General features: G+C 36.4%; 1 protein-coding gene across 1 annotated transcript; it reads left to right on the top strand.

The window, feature by feature from the left end:
- Positions 1–4,753: 4,753 nt before the first annotated feature.
- Positions 4,754–17,944, top strand: gpalpp1 (GPALPP motifs containing 1). The gene is made up of 7 exons (XM_062070016.1): positions 4,754–4,954; positions 7,129–7,240; positions 7,319–7,414; positions 11,331–11,586; positions 14,008–14,172; positions 16,475–16,576; positions 16,675–17,944. Exons 1-7 carry the CDS (start codon positions 4,876–4,878, stop codon positions 16,891–16,893), a joined length of 1,029 nt encoding a protein of 342 aa, XP_061926000.1. The 5' UTR covers positions 4,754–4,875; the 3' UTR covers positions 16,894–17,944.
- The last annotated feature ends 1,146 nt before the right edge of the window (positions 17,945–19,090 follow it).

Genomic DNA, 19,090 nt, shown 5'->3' with positions numbered 1-19,090 from the left:
TTAGCTACGAGCTAACGTGATAGCATCTTGCTTTAACTGCATATAGAAACAAAAGAAATAAACCCCTGACTGGAAGGATAGATAGAAAATCAACAATACTATTAAACCGTGGACATGTAAATACACGGTTAATGCTTTCCAGGCTGGCGAAGGTTAACAATGCTGTGCTAACGACGCCATTGAAGCTAACTTAGCAACCGGACTGCACAGAGCTATGCTAAAAACATTAGCTCTCCGCCTACGCCAGCCAGCCCTCATTTGCTCATCAACACCCGTGCTCACCTGCGTTCCAGCGATCGGCAGAAGGACGAAGGACTTCACCCGATGCGTTTGGTGGCCCGGAGACATAGGAAGTCAAGGTGAAGTCGGCGGCTAGCGCGGCTAGCGCGGCTAGCGCTCCAACAAAGTCCTCCTGGTTGCGTTGCTGTAGTCCGCTGCTAATACACCGATCCCACCTACAACTGTCTTCTTTGCAGCCTTCATTGTTCATTAAAAAAAATTGCAAAAGATGTCCAGAATACTGTGGAATTATGTAATGAAAACAGACCTTTTTGTACAGGATTCTACGGGGTACCATAACTTCCGTTACTCGGACTTCGTCACGCGCATACGTCATCATACCGCGATGTTTCAGCCGGATATTTCCCGGGAATTTTAAAATGTCACTTTATAAGTTAACCCGGCCGTATTGGCATGTGTTGCAATGTTAAGATTTCATCATTGATATATAAACTATCAGACTGCGTGGTCGCTAGTAGTGGCTTTCAGTAGGCCTTTAATGTTTTTTTTATTTTTGCAATAGCATTTCCAGAATGTGTGGCGGGCCGGTAAACAATTAGCTGCGGGCTGCAAATGGTCCCCGGGCCGCACTTTGGACACCTCTGATATAGAAAAATGTTGCCTGGAGCATAAAAATGTTGACAAACATTTCTATGTTTCAGTCCTTTATAAAAAAAATACCAAATTTGATCTCTTCTATAGAGAATGTGGTCCATCTTCACACCCTTGTTTCTCAGCCAATCTCTCATCTCCTCCCAAAAAACATGTACACTTTCACACACACACACACACACATGATTGAAGTGAAGTGAATTGTATTTATATAGCGCTTTTCTCTAGTGACTCAAAGCACTTTTACATAGTGAAACCCAATATCTAAGTTACATTTAAACCAGTGTGGGTGGCACTGGGAGCAGGTGGGTAAAGTGACTTGCCCAGTGACTAGGATGGACGCAGGGGATCGAACCTGGAACCCTCAAGTTGCTGGCACCAACCGAGCTATACCGCCCCATTGACCTCCCCTACAGGTCCACACATATAACAGCCATCAACCTCCATGTTCAATTTAAGTTTAAAAACATCCTTTGAAGGGTATATTCCATTAAAAATTAAATTGTATTTCCTTAATTTTGGGAAGAATTGGGTATGTAATATATCTTGTCCTTATTTTCCTTAGCTCAACTTTTGTAAACTCCTTCAGGGTATATTGTCAATGAACTGTGCCAGGAAAATATTATTTCACTAAAAACTGCCCTCATTTATTAATCAGAGGAGTTAAAGCTACATATAACGTTTGGTATCATTATCATTACAGAACATATATACTTTTAAAGTGTCTATTTTTTCCACCATTACCAATTGTATTGAATAATAATAGCTCGACGGACTGAGGAGTTAGTTTGGCGTTGATGCTTGTCACTCACCAATGCGTACGTGTACATACACAAAAACTGTATATTATTTTAAATATCTATTTTGTGTGTGGTTAATTTATTTGTTTAAACCTGTCCTGTACATCCACATGATAAATTATTATGTAAGACAAGAGCACATGTTTTTTTAATGCATTCTAAATCGTAAATTTACACTAGTAAGAGTCAGCCAATAATAGAGTCGATGCGAGTCGCTCTGAACCGCTTATAAAGCACTCTAAAAACATCCAAAAACCTCTATCAATATTTTATATACACGCTGTAAGTATATATGGAATGTACTAACATTCATAATAACAAGTAATATTTACGTATTTTGTTCATTTTAAGCATAAGGCGGCGTATTCATTTCACAGACGCATCACAACGTTCACTTTTCCCTTCAACAAGACTACTAATCATGGCAGACTTCATGAGAGACAACAAAGACTACTTCGGGAAAAATGATGATCCATAAACTTATATTTTTGAGCCTGAGCACAAGGAGGATGAGCTACAAGTTTTAGAAGCTGTGTACCAAACAGATGCAGTTTTAGTGAAACACTGAGCATAAAATACAATCCCCGTTTCCATATGAGTTGGGAAATTGTGTTAGATGTAAATATAAACGGAATACAATGATTTGCAAATCCTTTTCTACCCATATTCAATTGAATGCACTACAAAGACAACATATTTGATGTTCAAACTCATAAACTTTATAATTAACTTAGAATTTCATGGCTGCAACACGTGCCAAAGTAGTTGGGAAAGGGCATGTTCACCACTGTGTTACATGGCCTTTCCTTTTAACAACACTCAGTAAAGGTTTGGGAACTGAGGAGACACATTTTTCAAGCTTCTCAGGTGGAATTCTTTCCCATTCTTGCTTGATGTACAGCTTAAGTTGTTCAACAGTCCGGGGGTCTCCCTTCTGACATTTTAGGCTTCACACATTTTCAATGGGAGACAGGTCTGGACTACAGGCAGGCCAGTCTAGTACCCGCACTCTTTTACTATGAAGCCACGTTGATGTAACACGTGGCTTGGCATTGTCTCGCTGAAATAAGCAGGGGCGTCCATGGTAACGTTGCTTGGATGGCAACATATGTTGCTCCAAAAGCTGTATGTACCTTTCAGCATTAATGGTGCCTTCACAGATGTGTAAGTTACCCATGTCTTGGCCACTAATACACCCCCATACCATCACACATGCTGGCTTTTACACTTTGTGCCTAGAACAATCCGGATGGTTCTTTTCCTCTTTGGTCCGGAGGACACGACGTCCACAGTTTCCAAAAACAATTTGAAATGTGGACTCGTCAGACCACAGAACACTTTTCCACTTTGTATCAGTCCATCTTAGATGAGCTCGGGCCCAGCGAAGCCGACGGCGTTTCTGGGTGTTGTTGATAAACGGTTTTCGCCTTGCATGGGAGAGGTTTAACTTGCACTTACAGATGTAGCGACCAACTGTAGTTACTGACAGTGGGTTTCTGAAGTGTTCTGAGCCCATGTGGTGATATCCTTTACACACTGATGTGGCTTGTTGATGCAGTACAGCCTGAGGGATGGAAGGTCACGGGCTTAGCTGCTTACGTGCAGTGATGTCTCCAGATTCTCTGAACCCTTTGATGATATTACAGAGCGTAGATGGTGAATTCCCTAAATTCCTTGCAATAGCTGCTTGAGAAAGGTTTTTCTTAAACTGTTCAACAATTTGCTCAGGCATTTGTTGACAAAGTGGTGACCCTCGCCCCGTCCTTGTTTGTGAATGACTGAGCATTTCATGGAATCTACTTTTATACCCAATCATGGCACCCACCTGTTCCCAATTAGCCTGTTCACCTGTGGGATGTTCCAAATAAGTGTTGGATGAGCATTCCTCAACTTTATCAGTCTTTTTTGCCACCTTTCCCAACTTCTTTGTCACGTGTTGCTGCCATCAAATTCTAAAGTTAATGATTATTTGCAAAAAAAAAAAAAAGTTTATCAGTTTGAACATCAAATATGTTGTCTTTGTAGCATATTCAATTGAATATGGCTTGAAAATGATTTGAAAATCATTGTATTCCGTTTATATTTACATCTAACACCATTTCCCAACTCATATGGAAACGGGGTTTGTATCATTTCAATAAAAACTGCCCTCATATATTTGTGGGAACATTTTTTCATCACAGAATTGAACATCTTCAATATTAAGGTTTTCTCAGACAAGGGGTAGTATTTGAATATAAAACATGTTGAGATGCAATTGTTGATGACTGAAGTGTTGATATCAACTAAACCTACCCCCCCCCCCCCCCCCCGCACATCCCACACCCCGGATTGTAAATAATGTAAATAATTCAATACTCTGATGATTATCTTGTGTGATGACTGTATTATGATGATAGTATATATCTGTATCATGAATCAGTGGACCCCGACTTAAACAAGTTGAAAAACTTATTGGGGTGTTACCATTTAGTGGTCAATTGTACGGAATATGTACTGTACTGTGCAATCTACTAATAAAAGTCTCAATCAATCAATCAATCAATCCAACACTAAATGATCCCTATAGTGTGTGAATGTTGTCTGTCTATCTGTGTTGGCCCTGCGATGAGGTGGCGACTTGTCCAGGGTGTACCCCGCCTTCCGCCCGATTGTAGCTGAGATAGGCTCCAGCGCCCCCCGCGACCCCGAAGGGAATAAGCGGTAGAAAAATGGATGGATGGACATCTTGAGTCAGCATAGATTTTTAAGGATAGAGGTTTTGCTTTGAAACAGATTTTTTGAACAACATTGACACTTTTTATACATTTTTTTCATACGAAAACAAACTGCCACGACTGTGGGCCAACTCGTTGTCTTGTATTTAAATGGTAACTTCCGGTTCCGTTGTCGGAATGTGGAAGAAAAAAAACAACTAACAAAAGAACACCGTATTATTACTTTTTTTTAAATTACTTTTTGTGTCACAATATAGTCATAAATAATAAACGTAATTACAACAAAATTTAAGAAAGCCATTGTTTATCGTTTTATTTTTGTGGGTAACTTCCGGTGTCGTCATAAAAAAGAAGCATGCGCAATGCGGTTCAAAATGTCGGCTGTCGGTCAGGAGTAGCATTTCGCATGTAGCATAATAATGCTCTAAAGCCGTTTAGACGATTATTTAGTGCTCTCCGTTGCCAGAATGTCTTCTCAAGACTTGATTGGACCCGCACTGCCCCCAGAGTTAAGCAAGACTGAAGATTCCGATGACGAACGCGACTGTGAGTGTTCGTAAGACCTCTTCCAAACCTGGGTGAAGTTGGCCGTTGTAAAGATTTATGGTGCTGGGTTTGAATCATAAATTGTTAATGAAACCAAAACTATAATAGTTAAACACATTTGTATGCAGCACAAACGTAGGAACATTTATTGTAGAATAACTTAAACCATTGGCACTAGGTGTGGGGTGGGAAAAAATCGATTCTAATTCGAATCGCGATTCACACGTTGTGCGATTCAGAATCGATTCTCATTTTTTTTTAAATACATTCTTTTTTTTTAATGAATCAATCCAACAAAAAATACACAGCAATTCCATAACAATGCAATCCAATTACAAAAGCAAACCCGACCCAGCAACACTCAGAACTGCAATAAACAGAGCAATTGAGAGGAGACACAAACACCACACAGAACAAACCAAAAGTAGTGAAACAAAAATGAATATTATCAACAACAGTATCAATATTAGTTACAATTTCAACATAGCAGTGATTAAAAATCCCTCATTGACATTATCATTAGACATTTATAATAAAAAAATAAAAAAAGAACAATAGTGTGACAGTGGCTTACACTTGCATCGCATCTCATAAGCTTGACAACACACTGTGTCCAATATTTTCACAAAGATAAAATAAGTCATATTTTTGGTCCATTTAATAGTTCAAACAAATGTACATTATTGCAATCAGTTGATAAAATATTGTCCTTTACAATTATAAAAGCTTTTTACTCTGCTTGCATGTCAGCAGACTGGGGTAGATCCTGCTGAAATCTATGTATTGAATGAATAGACAATCCTTTTGAATCGGGAAAATATCCTTTTTGAATCGAGAATCGCGTTGAATCGAAAAAAATCGATTTAGAATCGAATCGTGACCCCAAGAATCAATATTGAATCGAATCGTGGGACACCCAAAGATTCGCAGCCCTATCTTCTTCTACCACAGTGTTTTTCAACCTTTTTTGAGCCGAGGCACATTCTTTTTTAACAAACAACACACGGAGGCACACCACCAGCACTTAAAAAAAAAACGAAACTCCACCAGGTTGTCGTGCCTTATTTTGAGTTTGTTGTAGTTTTCCTGTGTGGAGTGCTTTAGTTCCTGTCTTGCGCTGTTATTTTGGTGGCTCTTCCTGTTTTGTTGGTGTTTTTCTGTAGCAGCTTCACGCCTTCCTTTGAGTGCTATTGCCTGACTTCTTGATTGATTGATTGAAACTTTTATTAGTAGATTGCACAGTACAGTACATATTCCGTACAATTGACCACTAAATGTTAACACCCCAATACGTTTTTCAACTTGTTTAAGTCGGGGTCCACTTAAATTGATTCATGATACAGATACATACTATCATCATAATACAGTCATCACACAAGATAATCATCAGAGTATATACGTTGAATTATTTACAATCTGGGGTGTGGGATGTGGAAGGGGTGGGGGTTAGGTTTGGTTGTTATCAACACTTCAGTTTAGGGTTGAAGTTGCCTGGAGATGTTCTTTTAGTGCGGTTTTGAAGGAGGATAGAGATGCCCTTTCTTTTACACCTGTTGGGAGCGCATTCCATATTGATGTGGCATAGAAAGAGAATGAGTTATATAGATATATCGAGTATATCGATATATCGCCCAGCCCTACTCCACACGCTGTAAGTCTTTGCTGTCGTCCAGCATTCTATTTTTGTTTACTTTGTAGCCAGTTCAGTTTTACTTTTGTTTTGCATAGCCATCCCTATGCTTCATTGCCTTTTCCTTTCCGTTTTGTTCATTTTTGGTTTAAGCGTTACATACCTTTTTTTTACCTGCACGCCGTCTCCCGCTGTGCTCTGCATACTGGGGTCACGACAAACCATCCTCGACGCATTCCGACTTCTACAAAGCAATGAACTACCAGCTGGCACCTACTGACGTGGAGTATTACAAGGTTAGCCTGCCGAGCTCTATACAGTACAGACACTAGACAACGGCACATTATTTGCAGCTTATAATTATTGATTTGCAAAAAATATTTTATGGACCAATTATGTGAAGTTTCATCATTTCCCACGGCGCGCCAGACAATATCTTACGGCGCGGCACAGTGGTTGAAAAAACACTGTTCTACCACACAGAACTGTTCTAAAGCTAAAATTTGCTCTTCACTTTTGTCTGTTTTCTCATTTCATTTGTCAGTTGCCGGTCCTGCTTTGCCTCCTGGCTACAAACGAGGAGAACCTTCCAGCTCCTCGGATGAAAGTGAGGACGTGGTGTTCAAAAGAGTGAAGACGGAACACAAACATGCAGAGTATGTAACAAAGACCAAGAGATGCATAAAAAAAAAAAAAACAACGTCAACATGAACAAAAGTTTGTCATTTGAGCAGGGTGGAGAAGACAAAGACTGAAGACGACGACGACGACGGCTTCTTTGGGCCGGCTTTACCACCAGGTTTTAGCAAGAAACCCAGTTCACCAGAGAGGTGAGTAAATTAATCCTCTAGAGGGGAACTGCACTTTTTTTTTAAGTGTTGGCTGTCATTCACAATCCTTATGTAAGACAAGAACACATATGTTTTGTTTTTTATGCATTCTATCGTAAATAAACTCTAGCAAGAGTCAGCTAACAATGGAGGCAATGAGAGTCAGTCTATTCCACCTATAAAGCCTTCTAAAAAACTTACGAAAACCTCCAAGGTTTTATGTACACGCTGTAAGCATCTATGTCATGTAGTAACATTCATAATAACATGTAATATATACATGATGTAAGTATATATGTCATGTAGTAACGGTCATAATAACATGTAATATATACATGATGTAAGTATATATGTCATGTAGTAACATTCATAATAACATGTAATATATACATGATGTAAGTATATATGTCATGTAGTAACATTCATAATAACATGTAATATATACATGATGTAAGTATATATGTCATGTAGTAACATTCATAATAACATGTAATATATACATGATGTAAGTATATATGTCATGTAGTAACATTCATAATAACATGTAATATATGCGTGATGTAAGTATGTATGTCATGTAGTAACATTCATAATAAGATGTAATATATACATGATGTAAGTATATATGTCATGTAGTAACATTCATAATAACGTGTAATATATACATGATGTAAGTATATATGTCATGTAGTAACATTCATAATAACATGTAATATATACATGATGTAAGTATATATGTCATGTAGTAACATTCATAATAACATGTAATATATACATGATGTAAGTATATATGTCATGTAGTAACATTCATAATAACATGTAATATATACATGATGTAAGTATATATGTCATGTAGTAACATTCATAATAACATGTAATATATACATGATGTAAGTATATATGTCATGTAATAACATTCATAATAACATGTAATATATACATAATGTAAGTATATATGTCATGTAGTAACATTCATAATAACATGTAATATATACATGATGTAAGTATATATGTCATGTAGTAACAGTCATAATAACATGTAATATATACATGATGTAAGTATATATGTCATGTAGTAACATTCATAATAACATGTAATATATACATGATGTAATTATATATGTCATGTAGTAACATTGATAATAACATGTAATATATACATGATGTAATTATATATGTCATGTAGTAACATTCATAATAACATGTAATATTTACATATATTGATCATTTTAAGCATACAGCAGCATATTAATTTCGCAGACGCACCATAACGTTCGCTTTTTCCTTCAACAACAAGACTACTAATCATGGCAGACTTGATGAGAGACAACAAAGACTACTTTGGGACACATTATAATCCAGAAGATTCTATTTTTGAGCCTGAATATAAGGAGGATGGTCTAAAAGTTTTAGAAGCTGAGTGCTAAACAGATGCAGCTTTAGTCAAACACTAAGCATCATGTAGCAGTATTGCTAAGTGCTAAACAAGATATACAAACATAATAAAACATTCACTTACTGTACAATGTCTGCTCTCACTGGGATAAAGACTGATGGCATGTTTGTATCATCCCCTTTTACATCAACAATTCATCATAATCCTCACAAAGGTTTTTTTTTTATGTCTTTCTGGCCATCTCTGGGTCTAAGTTAGATGTCAAAGTTGACCAACGTGTGGGTTTATGTCCACAATATTCTACTATCCAAGTGAGAGGTATGATTTATCATCTAGAATGAACTTTCACCAACTCTGAGCCGATGCAGCAGCTCAATATGTCAATATAGCAGCATAAGCTAGTTAGCTCTCTGTGAACACGGCGTCGCTAAAAGTAGTTCCTCTGTGTTAGCGCTTATAATAACAATATCCCTAATACTTGTTAATCTTCAGGTCACGACATGTAAATGGAGTATTGTCGGCGCTTTTTGGATGCTTTTAGAGGGCTTTATGGGCGGAATAGTGTACTCCCATTATCTGCATTGTTAGCCACCTCTTACTTGCCATATTTCACCAATTAGAATGCATAAAAGAAGAAAAACATATGTGTTCTTGTCTTACATAGGGATTGTGAATGATGGTTGAAATACATTTTTAAAAAATGACAGTCCCCCTTTTAAATAATTTTGTTTTTGCCCTTAAAGGCATCCTGTGTCCAGGGACTTATTTCCTGAATGTGTAAACAATAACAAAAAGGACAAATTATTTTTTTGATAATTCAAAATACATCCCTTTAACCACTGTAGTGTCGACCATATAAGGATATTGTACTTGGTTTCAATACTGTTATTTGCATCGCGCCGCCCACCTTTTGTTTATGTTTAAAAGCTCTAGCTTGTGGTTAGCAGTTAGCATATCCTCCTACGGTGTGAAGTGTAGCATATTTAGCTATTCCTCGTTGCTTACTCGTATGAAACGTAGTTTATTTGCCGCCATGGAGGCGAGGACTGCTGACTTAAAAGTGGCTTTGCAGTTTCACCGTGGAGGACGTTTGTTTTCTTTATACAAATGTCTGTTTCAATGAAGTCCAAATCAACATTTTTGGCAAAATATCCAATAGGATATTTTATTACATGTTATTATAAATGTTACTACATGACATATATACTTACATCATATATTACATGTTATTATGATGCTACAAATTAGCAGTGCTGCTACTTTTTGTAGCAACGCTTTTGCCGCATAATTATTCAACATATTCCCGCTTCAAGCCAAACCACCGCCATTTTCTTGGGAAATAATTATTGCTCCATTTGTTACCAGATTCGCACCTTCTCTCTCTCGTATTACCACTCGCAACGCACCGTTAGCATCACAGCTAATGTTACCCATGTAGCTACCTCTCTGCTCGGGGAGGGCGTGTGACGTTGCACGCGTGACGTATGTAAGAAGGTGCGCTTGTTTATGTCTCTGTGAGAAGGAGAGATAAGAAAGAGTGGGAAACGCATGTAGTGTAATGCCCGCAGCTAAAAGCAACTGCGTGAGAACATATACTCGAATATCACGATATAGTCATTTTCTATATCGCACAGAGACAAACCCGCGATATATCGAGTATATCGATATATCGCCCAGCCCTACTCCACACGCTGTAAGTCTTTGCTGTCGTCCAGCATTCTATTTTTGTTTACTTTGTAGCCAGTTCAGTTTTACTTTTGTTTTGAAAAGTGGCACTGTTTTTCCATTTGCAGCATCATGTTAAAAACACTCTAAAAGTTACAGTAAAATTCTGGCGAAGCTGGCATTTTTTTTCACCTTAATATCTTTGGTTGTTGTTTTTATGGTGTATGTATCATAAATGAAAAAAAACGGTACCACATTTTAACGGTAAAAACTGGCAGCTCAGTTGCCAGAATTAAAAAAATAAAAAGTGGTACGGTTTTTTTACATTTGCAGCAACATGTAAAAAAAAAAAAAAACACTCTAAAAGTTACAGTGAAATTCTGGCGAAGCTGCCATTTTTTTTTACCTTAAAATCTTTGGTTGTCGTTTTTATGGTGTATTATCATAAATGAAAAACGGTACCATATTTTAACGGTAAAAACTGGCAGCTCAGTTGCCAGAATTATAAAAAAAAGTGGTACGGTTTTTCCATTTACAGCAACATGTAAAAATGATGTTACAGTAAAATTCGGGTGAAGCTGACATTTTAAAATCTTCGGTTGTTGTTTTTATGGTGTATTACTATTACCGAGTCCTGATCCTATGCTTTGACCATAGATTATGGAAGTGAACATGTTTTATTGCAAGTAACTTAAGTAAACACAACACATTGTTGCAAAGCTTACATTATTACATTCAGAGTGTGTCAGTATTATTAGAAATCAGATGTTTTAATTGCATGGTATTGAGAGCTTTGCCAGCGATAATAATAATAATAATATGGAAAGTTTGGGGGATGGTGAAATATTCTTTCAGGTCACCTGTGCTGGGACCAGCTCTGCCTCCAGGTTTCCGCCGTGCTGCGTATGATGACCAGGATGACCAGGATGAAGATGGAGAGGATGCACCAGGACCTGCCTTGCCCCCGGGCTACCAGGCGGATCCGTCCAGCAGCGAGGAAGAGGAGGATTTTGTCATCGGACCCATGCCGGCCAAAGGGCCAGTGGAAAACACCGTGGCTCTGGACATTGAACGCAGGGCACAAGTGATGAAGGACAAGCTGACTAAAGTTGTGAGTTCCAGCTCTCCTAAAAATACATTTTCTCTTCATTAAGTTTCTAACTTTGCCTTTAAATTGTACATATGGTAATTAACTGCGTTCATTCCTGGTCTAGATCCGGGTGTCAAACTGGTTTTCGTTGAGGGTCACATCACAGTTATGGCTGCCCTCAGAGGGCCGCTTTTAACAGCAAATCGTGTGTGTGTGTGTGTGTGTGTGTGTGTGTGTGTGTGTGTGTGTGTGTGTGTGTGTGTGTGTGTGTGTGTGTGTGTGTGTGTGTGTGTGTGTGTGTGTGTGTGTGTGTGTGCGTGTGTGCGTGTGTGTGTGTGTGTGTGTGTGTGTACACGCACGTACATACATACGTATATATATATATATATATATACGTGTGTATATAGATATGTGTATATATATATGTATGCATGTGTGTGTATATAAATGTGTATATATGTGTGTGTGTGTGTGTGTGTGTATATATATCTTTTTTTTTTACGCACACTAAAAAAATATGCATATTTACAGTAAAAAAAATTGGTAACTCCATTAACAAAATGTTACTGTAAAATTGTGTTTTTTAAAATGTATTACGGTTAATGGAAGAACTGTACCACTGTTTTATTACAGGAAAAAACTGTCCGATTAGTCGCCAGAATTATACTGTAGAATTTATGGTGGGGGGTTTTTTTGCAACGTATTACAGTAAATGGAAAGACAGTACCACCTTTTTTAAAATTCCGGCAACTGAGCTGCCAGATTTTACCGTTAAAAAAAAAAAAAGTACAGTTTTTTTCAATTACAGTATCCATCCATCCATTTATACACTGTAAAAACAAAATGTAGATTTTATGGTAAAAATCTGTCAGCTTATACATTGTTTTTTTACACCACAGTACCACTGTTTTTTTTTTGTTTTTTTTCTCTGGCAAGTGAGCTGTCAGTTTTGTACCGTTAAAAAAAGGTGGTACCGTTTTTCCATTTTTAATACCCCGTAAAAACGACAACCAAAGATTTTAACATAAAACAAAATGGCAACTTTGCCAGAATTTTACTGTAACATTTAGGGTGTTTTTTACGTGTTGCTGCAAATGGAAAACAGTACCACTTTTTTTTTTAAATTCTGGCAACCGAGCAGCCAGATTTTACCGTTAAAGTACAGTTTTTTCCATTTACAGTATCCATCCATTCATTAATACACCATAAAAACTGGCAGCTTATACAGTGTGTTTTTTTACAACACAGTACCACCAGTTTTTTTTCTGGCAACTGAGCTGCCAGTTTTGTACCTTTTTTTTTTTTTTTTTTAATTAATTAATACATTTTTTTGAAAAGTGGTACTGTTTTTCAATTAGCAGCATCATGTAAAAAACATTTTAAAAGTTACAGTAAAATTCTGGCGAAGCTGACATTTTTTTTCACCTTAATATCTTCGGTTGTTCTTTATATGGTGTATATATCATAAATGAAAAAGAAACGGTACCACATTTTAACGGTAAAAACTGGCAGCTCAGTTGCCAGAATTATAATAAAATAAGATAAAAAAAGTGGTACGGTTTTTCCATTTGCAGCAACATGTAAAAAAAAAACACCCTAAATGTTACAGTAAAATTCTGGCGAAGCTGCCATTTGTTTTACCTTTAAAATCTTCGGTTGTTTTTATGGTGTATTATCATAAATGAAAAAAAACGGTACCACATTTTAACGGTAAAAACTGGCAGCTCAGTTGCCAGAATAAAAAATAAAAGTGGTACGGTTTTTCTACTTGCAGCAACATGTAAAAACACTCTAAAAGTTACTGTAAAATTCGGGTGAATCTGCCATTTTTTTTTTACCTTAAAATCTTTGGTTGTCGTTTTTATGGTGTATTATCATAAATGGAAAAAAACGGTACCATATTTTCACGGTAAAAATTTTGCAGCATAGTTGTCAGAATTATAAAAAAAAAAAAAAAAAAAGTGGTACAGTTTTTCCATTTGCAGCAACATGTAAAAAAAAATACACCCTAAATGTTACAGTAAAATTCAGGTGAAGCTGCCATTTTTTTTTACCTTAAAATCTTTGGTTGTCGTTTTTCACGGTATATTATTAAAAATTGAAAAACGGTACCGCATTATTTTTTTAATTTTTTTTTTTTAAATGTGGTACCGTTTTTCCATTTTTAATAATACACCACAAAAACGATAACCAAAGATTTTAAGGTTAAAAAAAATGGCAGCTGCACCAGAATTTTACTGTGACATTTAGGGTGGTTTTTTTACATGTTGCTGCAAATGGAAAAACAGTACCACTTTTTTTTTCTTTTTTTTTTTTTTTAATTCTGGCAACTGAGCTGCCAGTTTTTTACCGAAAAAATGTGGTGCAGAATTGACAATGGCAATAATGAATTATTTGCATAATAGAGACTATGGCTCCCTGATTTAACCACTGTGTTTTTAGGACACTCCTGAGATGCCGAGCAGAGAGACGTGGATGACGGAGCTCCCACCAGAACTGCAGCACATCGGTTTGGGCGCTCGCACTTTCAAGAAGAAGTCTGGGCCGGAGAAGAGCGACCGCTCAATTTGGACTGATACGCCTGAGGATAGAGAGCGCAAAGCCACGGTAGGATGAGCTCAAAAATCTTCTGCTTGGCATTGAAAGTGTTTGGCCTGGGCGATACGGCTGAAAACCGTATCACGATATAAGTGTTTCATATCGGTCCATATCGATAACTATTGATATTTTTATGACCTATGGCAAATAAGGAGCAGGAGAAATAAATAAAAAGTGCAAAATGTAAACATGCAGAAACTTGAGAGGAACTATTTTCTGCAGGTTTAGTGGCAGGAAGTTACAGTTGTGCTCTAAAGGGTGAGCGCGGCGAAGGTGGTGTGGTATTAGCGGTCTTGCCTTGCATCATGTACAGACCACACTGCTCTGACTACGGTCCTTTTGGAAAAAATCCAAAAAAGTGACTTTTCCTAATTTCTCACTCCATGCAAAGACTCAACCAAACGTGATAGTTGATACTGTCACCTGATTGGCTGTTAGCGTGTCACTCCCACTGATCAGTCATCACTTCCTGCGTTGCTCGGTTACCAGGGAGCGAGTGCCTTTGGTCATGCAACCAACCTTGCTTCCATTCTTCCAACGAAAAAGACAAAAAATTATAGAGCACATATTGTCAGAATAATTGTATCTAAGGTATCGCAAAACTTTGCGTTACATTTGAGTTCAGCTCGCCCTGCGACAGGACAAAAGCTGTCTTTGATCCTACCAAGAAGAAGGCTTGTAAAACTCCACTGTGTAGGATGGGAAGCAACATGAAGGTGTTCTGTTTCTTTGATGTATTGTAATCCACAGAAAGATATTGTCTTGACCCAAGATCTACAAAGCGGAGAGGAGGCAGGGCCTGACCCCCCTCCAGGCCCCTTTTCTTTGAACTGTTTTGTAACCAAAGGCGATGGCTGTTTACGACCCCCCTCCCTTAGAAACAGCTGTTGCCATGTAATCAGGGAAAGTCCAAATAAAAGAGGAGGCGTACAATCTTTCGTCAGAGCGTGGGACGACACTGTCCAAGGGTACAGTGTCTACGCGTTTCTCCTCAATTGAGATGAATTGAATTCTGTCCCTGTTTAATTCCTTGCTTCTTGTCTCGTTTAATAGATGTCATCAGTGTTTGAACCTGACGCATATGGTTTAGTCGCCCAGGTCTAGCATGATGTAGCACAGGGGTCACCAACCTTTTTGAAACCAAGAGCTACTTCTTGGGTAGTGATTAATGCGAAGGGCTACCAGTTTGATACACACTTAAATAAATTGCCAGAAATAGCCAATTTGCTTAATTTACCTTTAACTCTATGTTATTATTAATAATTAATGATATTTACACTTAATTGAACGGTTTAAAAGAGGAGAAAACACGAAAAAAATGACAATTAAATTTTGAAACATAGTTTATCTTCAATTTCAACTCTTTAAAATTAAAAATTCAACCGAAAAAAAGAAGAGAAAAACTAGCTAATTCGAATCTTTTTGAAAAAATTAAAAAAAGATGTTATGGAACATCATTAGTAATTTTTCCTGATTAAGATTAATTTTAGAATTTAGGTGACATGTTTTAAATAGGTTAAAATCCAATCTGCACTTTGTTAGAATATATAACAAATTGGACCAAGCTATATTTCTAACAAAGACAAATCGTTATTTCTTCTAGATTTTCCAGAACAAAAATTTTAAAAAAAATTCAAAAGACTTTGAAATAAGATTTAAATTTGATTCTACAGATTTTCTAGATTTGCCAGAATAATTTTTTTGCATTTTAATCATGATAAGTTTGAAGAAATATTTCACAAATATTCTTTGTCGAAAAAACAGAAGATAAAATGAAAAATTAAATTAAAATGTATTTATTATTCGTTACAATAAAAAAAAAAAAATTACTTGAACATTGATTTAAATTGTCAGGAAATAAGAGGAAGGAATTTAAAAGGTAAAAAGGTATATGTGTTTAAAAATCCTAAAATCATTTTTAAGGTTGTATTTTTTCTCTAAAATTGTCTTTCTGAAAGTTATAAGAAGCAAAGTAAAAAAAATAATGAATTTAGAAAAGCGCTATACAAGTATAACCCATTTATCATAATTTAAACAAGTGAAGACCAAGTCTTTAAAATATTTTCTTGGATTTTCAAATTCTATTTGAGTTTTGTCTCTCTTAGAATTAAAAATGTCGAGCACAGCAAGACCAGCTTGCTAGTAAATAAATACAATTTAAAAAATAGAGGCAGCTCACTGGTAAGTGCTGCTATGTGAGCTATTTTTAGAACAGGCCAGCGGGCTACTCATCTGGTCCTTACGGGCACCGCGTTGGTGACCCCTGATGTAGCATGACTTCAATTGACAAAGAATTCTTGTGGAACAACAGGAGCGGCGTGAGAAAAAGAAAAACGGCGATGATAAGAAAGACAGCCCCCCGCGAGTGTCTCAGAAGGATCTGGAAACAGCAGAGAAGGTGTCCAAGTATAATGTAAGTCCTCCTATCATCAGCCTTGTTTGGACTGATACATCTCTTCATCTGGTGCACAAGCCCAAACATCAACCCTTTTATTGTGTTTTTTTTTCAAGAATACAAAACGCTCGGAATCTTTGCTGAGTTTGCATGCAAAGAACCTGAAGGAAAAGGCAAAGGAAGGCGAGGAGCAGCCGGCCGAGAGGCGGGCGTTCGACCGGGAGACCGACCTGCAGGTCAACCGCTTTGATGAAGCGCAGAAGCAGCGGCTGCTGAAGAAATCTCAGGAACTCAACACGCGCTTCTCGCACAGCAAGGATCGCATGTTCCTGTGAGGACAGAGTTATTCAACTAATGAACTCTGACGATCCTGCACAAGACTGCCCGGCCATCACGGTGCAGTCCAACTTTTGTAAGTAAGATGGAGATAGCAGAAGAAGCCATGCGCAAAATACATTGTTTGCTTTTTCAGGACTTGTCGGCAATATGTGAGATGATGATATATGCCTCTAGACCAGGGGTGTCCAAACTTTTACCTCTGACTAATGAAATTTGATATTTGTCATTTTCAAAACCATTAGGGGTCCATTCAATTTTGGTGAATGGTAAAGAAGTCTCAGTCATTAAAGTGTTAAAAATAAGTCATATTTGTGGTACTTTCAACACTTAAATAGCATTAGATCTATCAGTTTCCATTCTTTTTTTTTATACCCTTTTTTTTCAAAGATAACCTTGTTTTTTTCATGGCCAAAACACAAAAATATTCAATTTTTTCCCCAAAATTTTTTTTCAAAATGGAATATTTGATGTGAAGTAATTGAAGCCTTAAATAGGTCAATAACTCACAACAATGCTTTTGATTCATTAACAGATAAAGCAGACTAATAATAATGATAAATAAAAAAATGGAATATTTGATGTGCAGTAATTGAAGCCTTAAATAGGTCAATAACTCACAACATTGCTTTTGATTCATTAACAGTTAAAGCAGATTAATAAAATAATTTAAAAAAAATTTGAATATTTGATGTGCAGTAATTGAAGCCTTAAATAGGTCAATAACTCACAACAATGCTTTTCATTCATTAACAGTTAAAGCAGACTAAGGGTGTCAAGGCCACACACTTAAGTGTTAAAAATAGATCAATATTATTTTTACTTTTATTGCTCTCTTGATCAACTTCAGATCTAACCGTCTAACAAGTTTCATTATATTTTTGAGCAATGACAGTTTTTAAATATGTTGTGTGTGTGTGTGTAAAAATAAGTCATATATTATTTTTTTGGTACTTTACATTTAAATATCTTTAGATCAATATCCATTTCCATACATATATGTATTTTTATACCCTTTTTTTTTCATAGATAACCCTGTTTTTTGCTTTGCAAAAACACTAAATATTCAATGGTTCAAAAAGGAGATTGCGCTTCTCAATGTGATTCAAGATGGAGTGCCAAACCCAAAAAAAGTAATCCAGTAAATGTTTCAAAAATGTTTGAAAAGGTAGCACATCCCAAAATTAAGACTAGTAGGACAAAATACTCACATTTCACTTGATTTATTGCTCACATCAAAAAAGAGGAACGCTTACGCGTTTCGGCACGTGGCCTTCGTCTGACGAAGGCCACGTGCCGAAACGCGTAAGCGTTCCTCTTTTTTGATGTGAGCAATAAATCAAGTGAAATGTGAGTATTTTGTCCTACTAGTCTTAATTTTGGGATGTGCTACCTTTTCAAACATTTTTGAAACATTTACTAAATATTCAATATTTTTTCCCAAAACATTTTTTTCCAAAATGGAATATTTGACGTGAAGTAATTAAAGCCTTAAACAGGTCAATAACTCATAATAATACTTTTGATTCATTAAAAGTTAAAAAAGCAGACTAAAGGTGTCAAGGCCACACAAGTGTTAAAAATAAATCATAGATCAATATTATTTTCACTTTCAACGCTCTCTTGATCAACTTCAGATCTATCTAGGTTTTGGAATAATACGAATTTATGGGAAACAAATTGTTTAATAAATGTTTTTTTGTGCAAAATACTTAACAGTATGAATAAATATGTTTTTAGGACTTAGATAAAAATTGTTTGCGCTCCGCAGAATAAAAATAAAGATATTTCTTTAACATAACTTCGCTTAGAATGGTATACATTTTAGGATTAGAGTGTATTTTATTCATATTTCTATACAAACATACACTAAAGGAGCCGTTCAGAGTTCCTTACCAAGACTAAAAATTATGTTGTGTGTGTAAAAATAAGTAAGATATTATTTTTTTGGTACTTTACACTTAAATATCTTTAGATCAATAGCCATTTCCATATATATATGTATTTTTTATACCCTTTTTTTTTCATAGATAACCCTGTTTTTTTCTTTGCAAAAACACTAAATATTCAATATTTTTTCCCAAAACATTTTTTCCAAAATGGAATATTTGACGTGAAGTAATTAAAGCCTTAAACAGGTCAATAACTCATAATAATACTTTTGATTCATTAAAAGTTAAAAAAGCAGACGAAAGG

This window comes from Entelurus aequoreus, linkage group LG02 (assembly GCF_033978785.1).
Source record: "Entelurus aequoreus isolate RoL-2023_Sb linkage group LG02, RoL_Eaeq_v1.1, whole genome shotgun sequence".
NCBI lineage: Eukaryota > Metazoa > Chordata > Actinopteri > Syngnathiformes > Syngnathidae > Entelurus > Entelurus aequoreus.
Note: the sequence above shows the minus strand (reverse complement) of the source record. Positions and strands in the feature narration are given on the sequence as shown.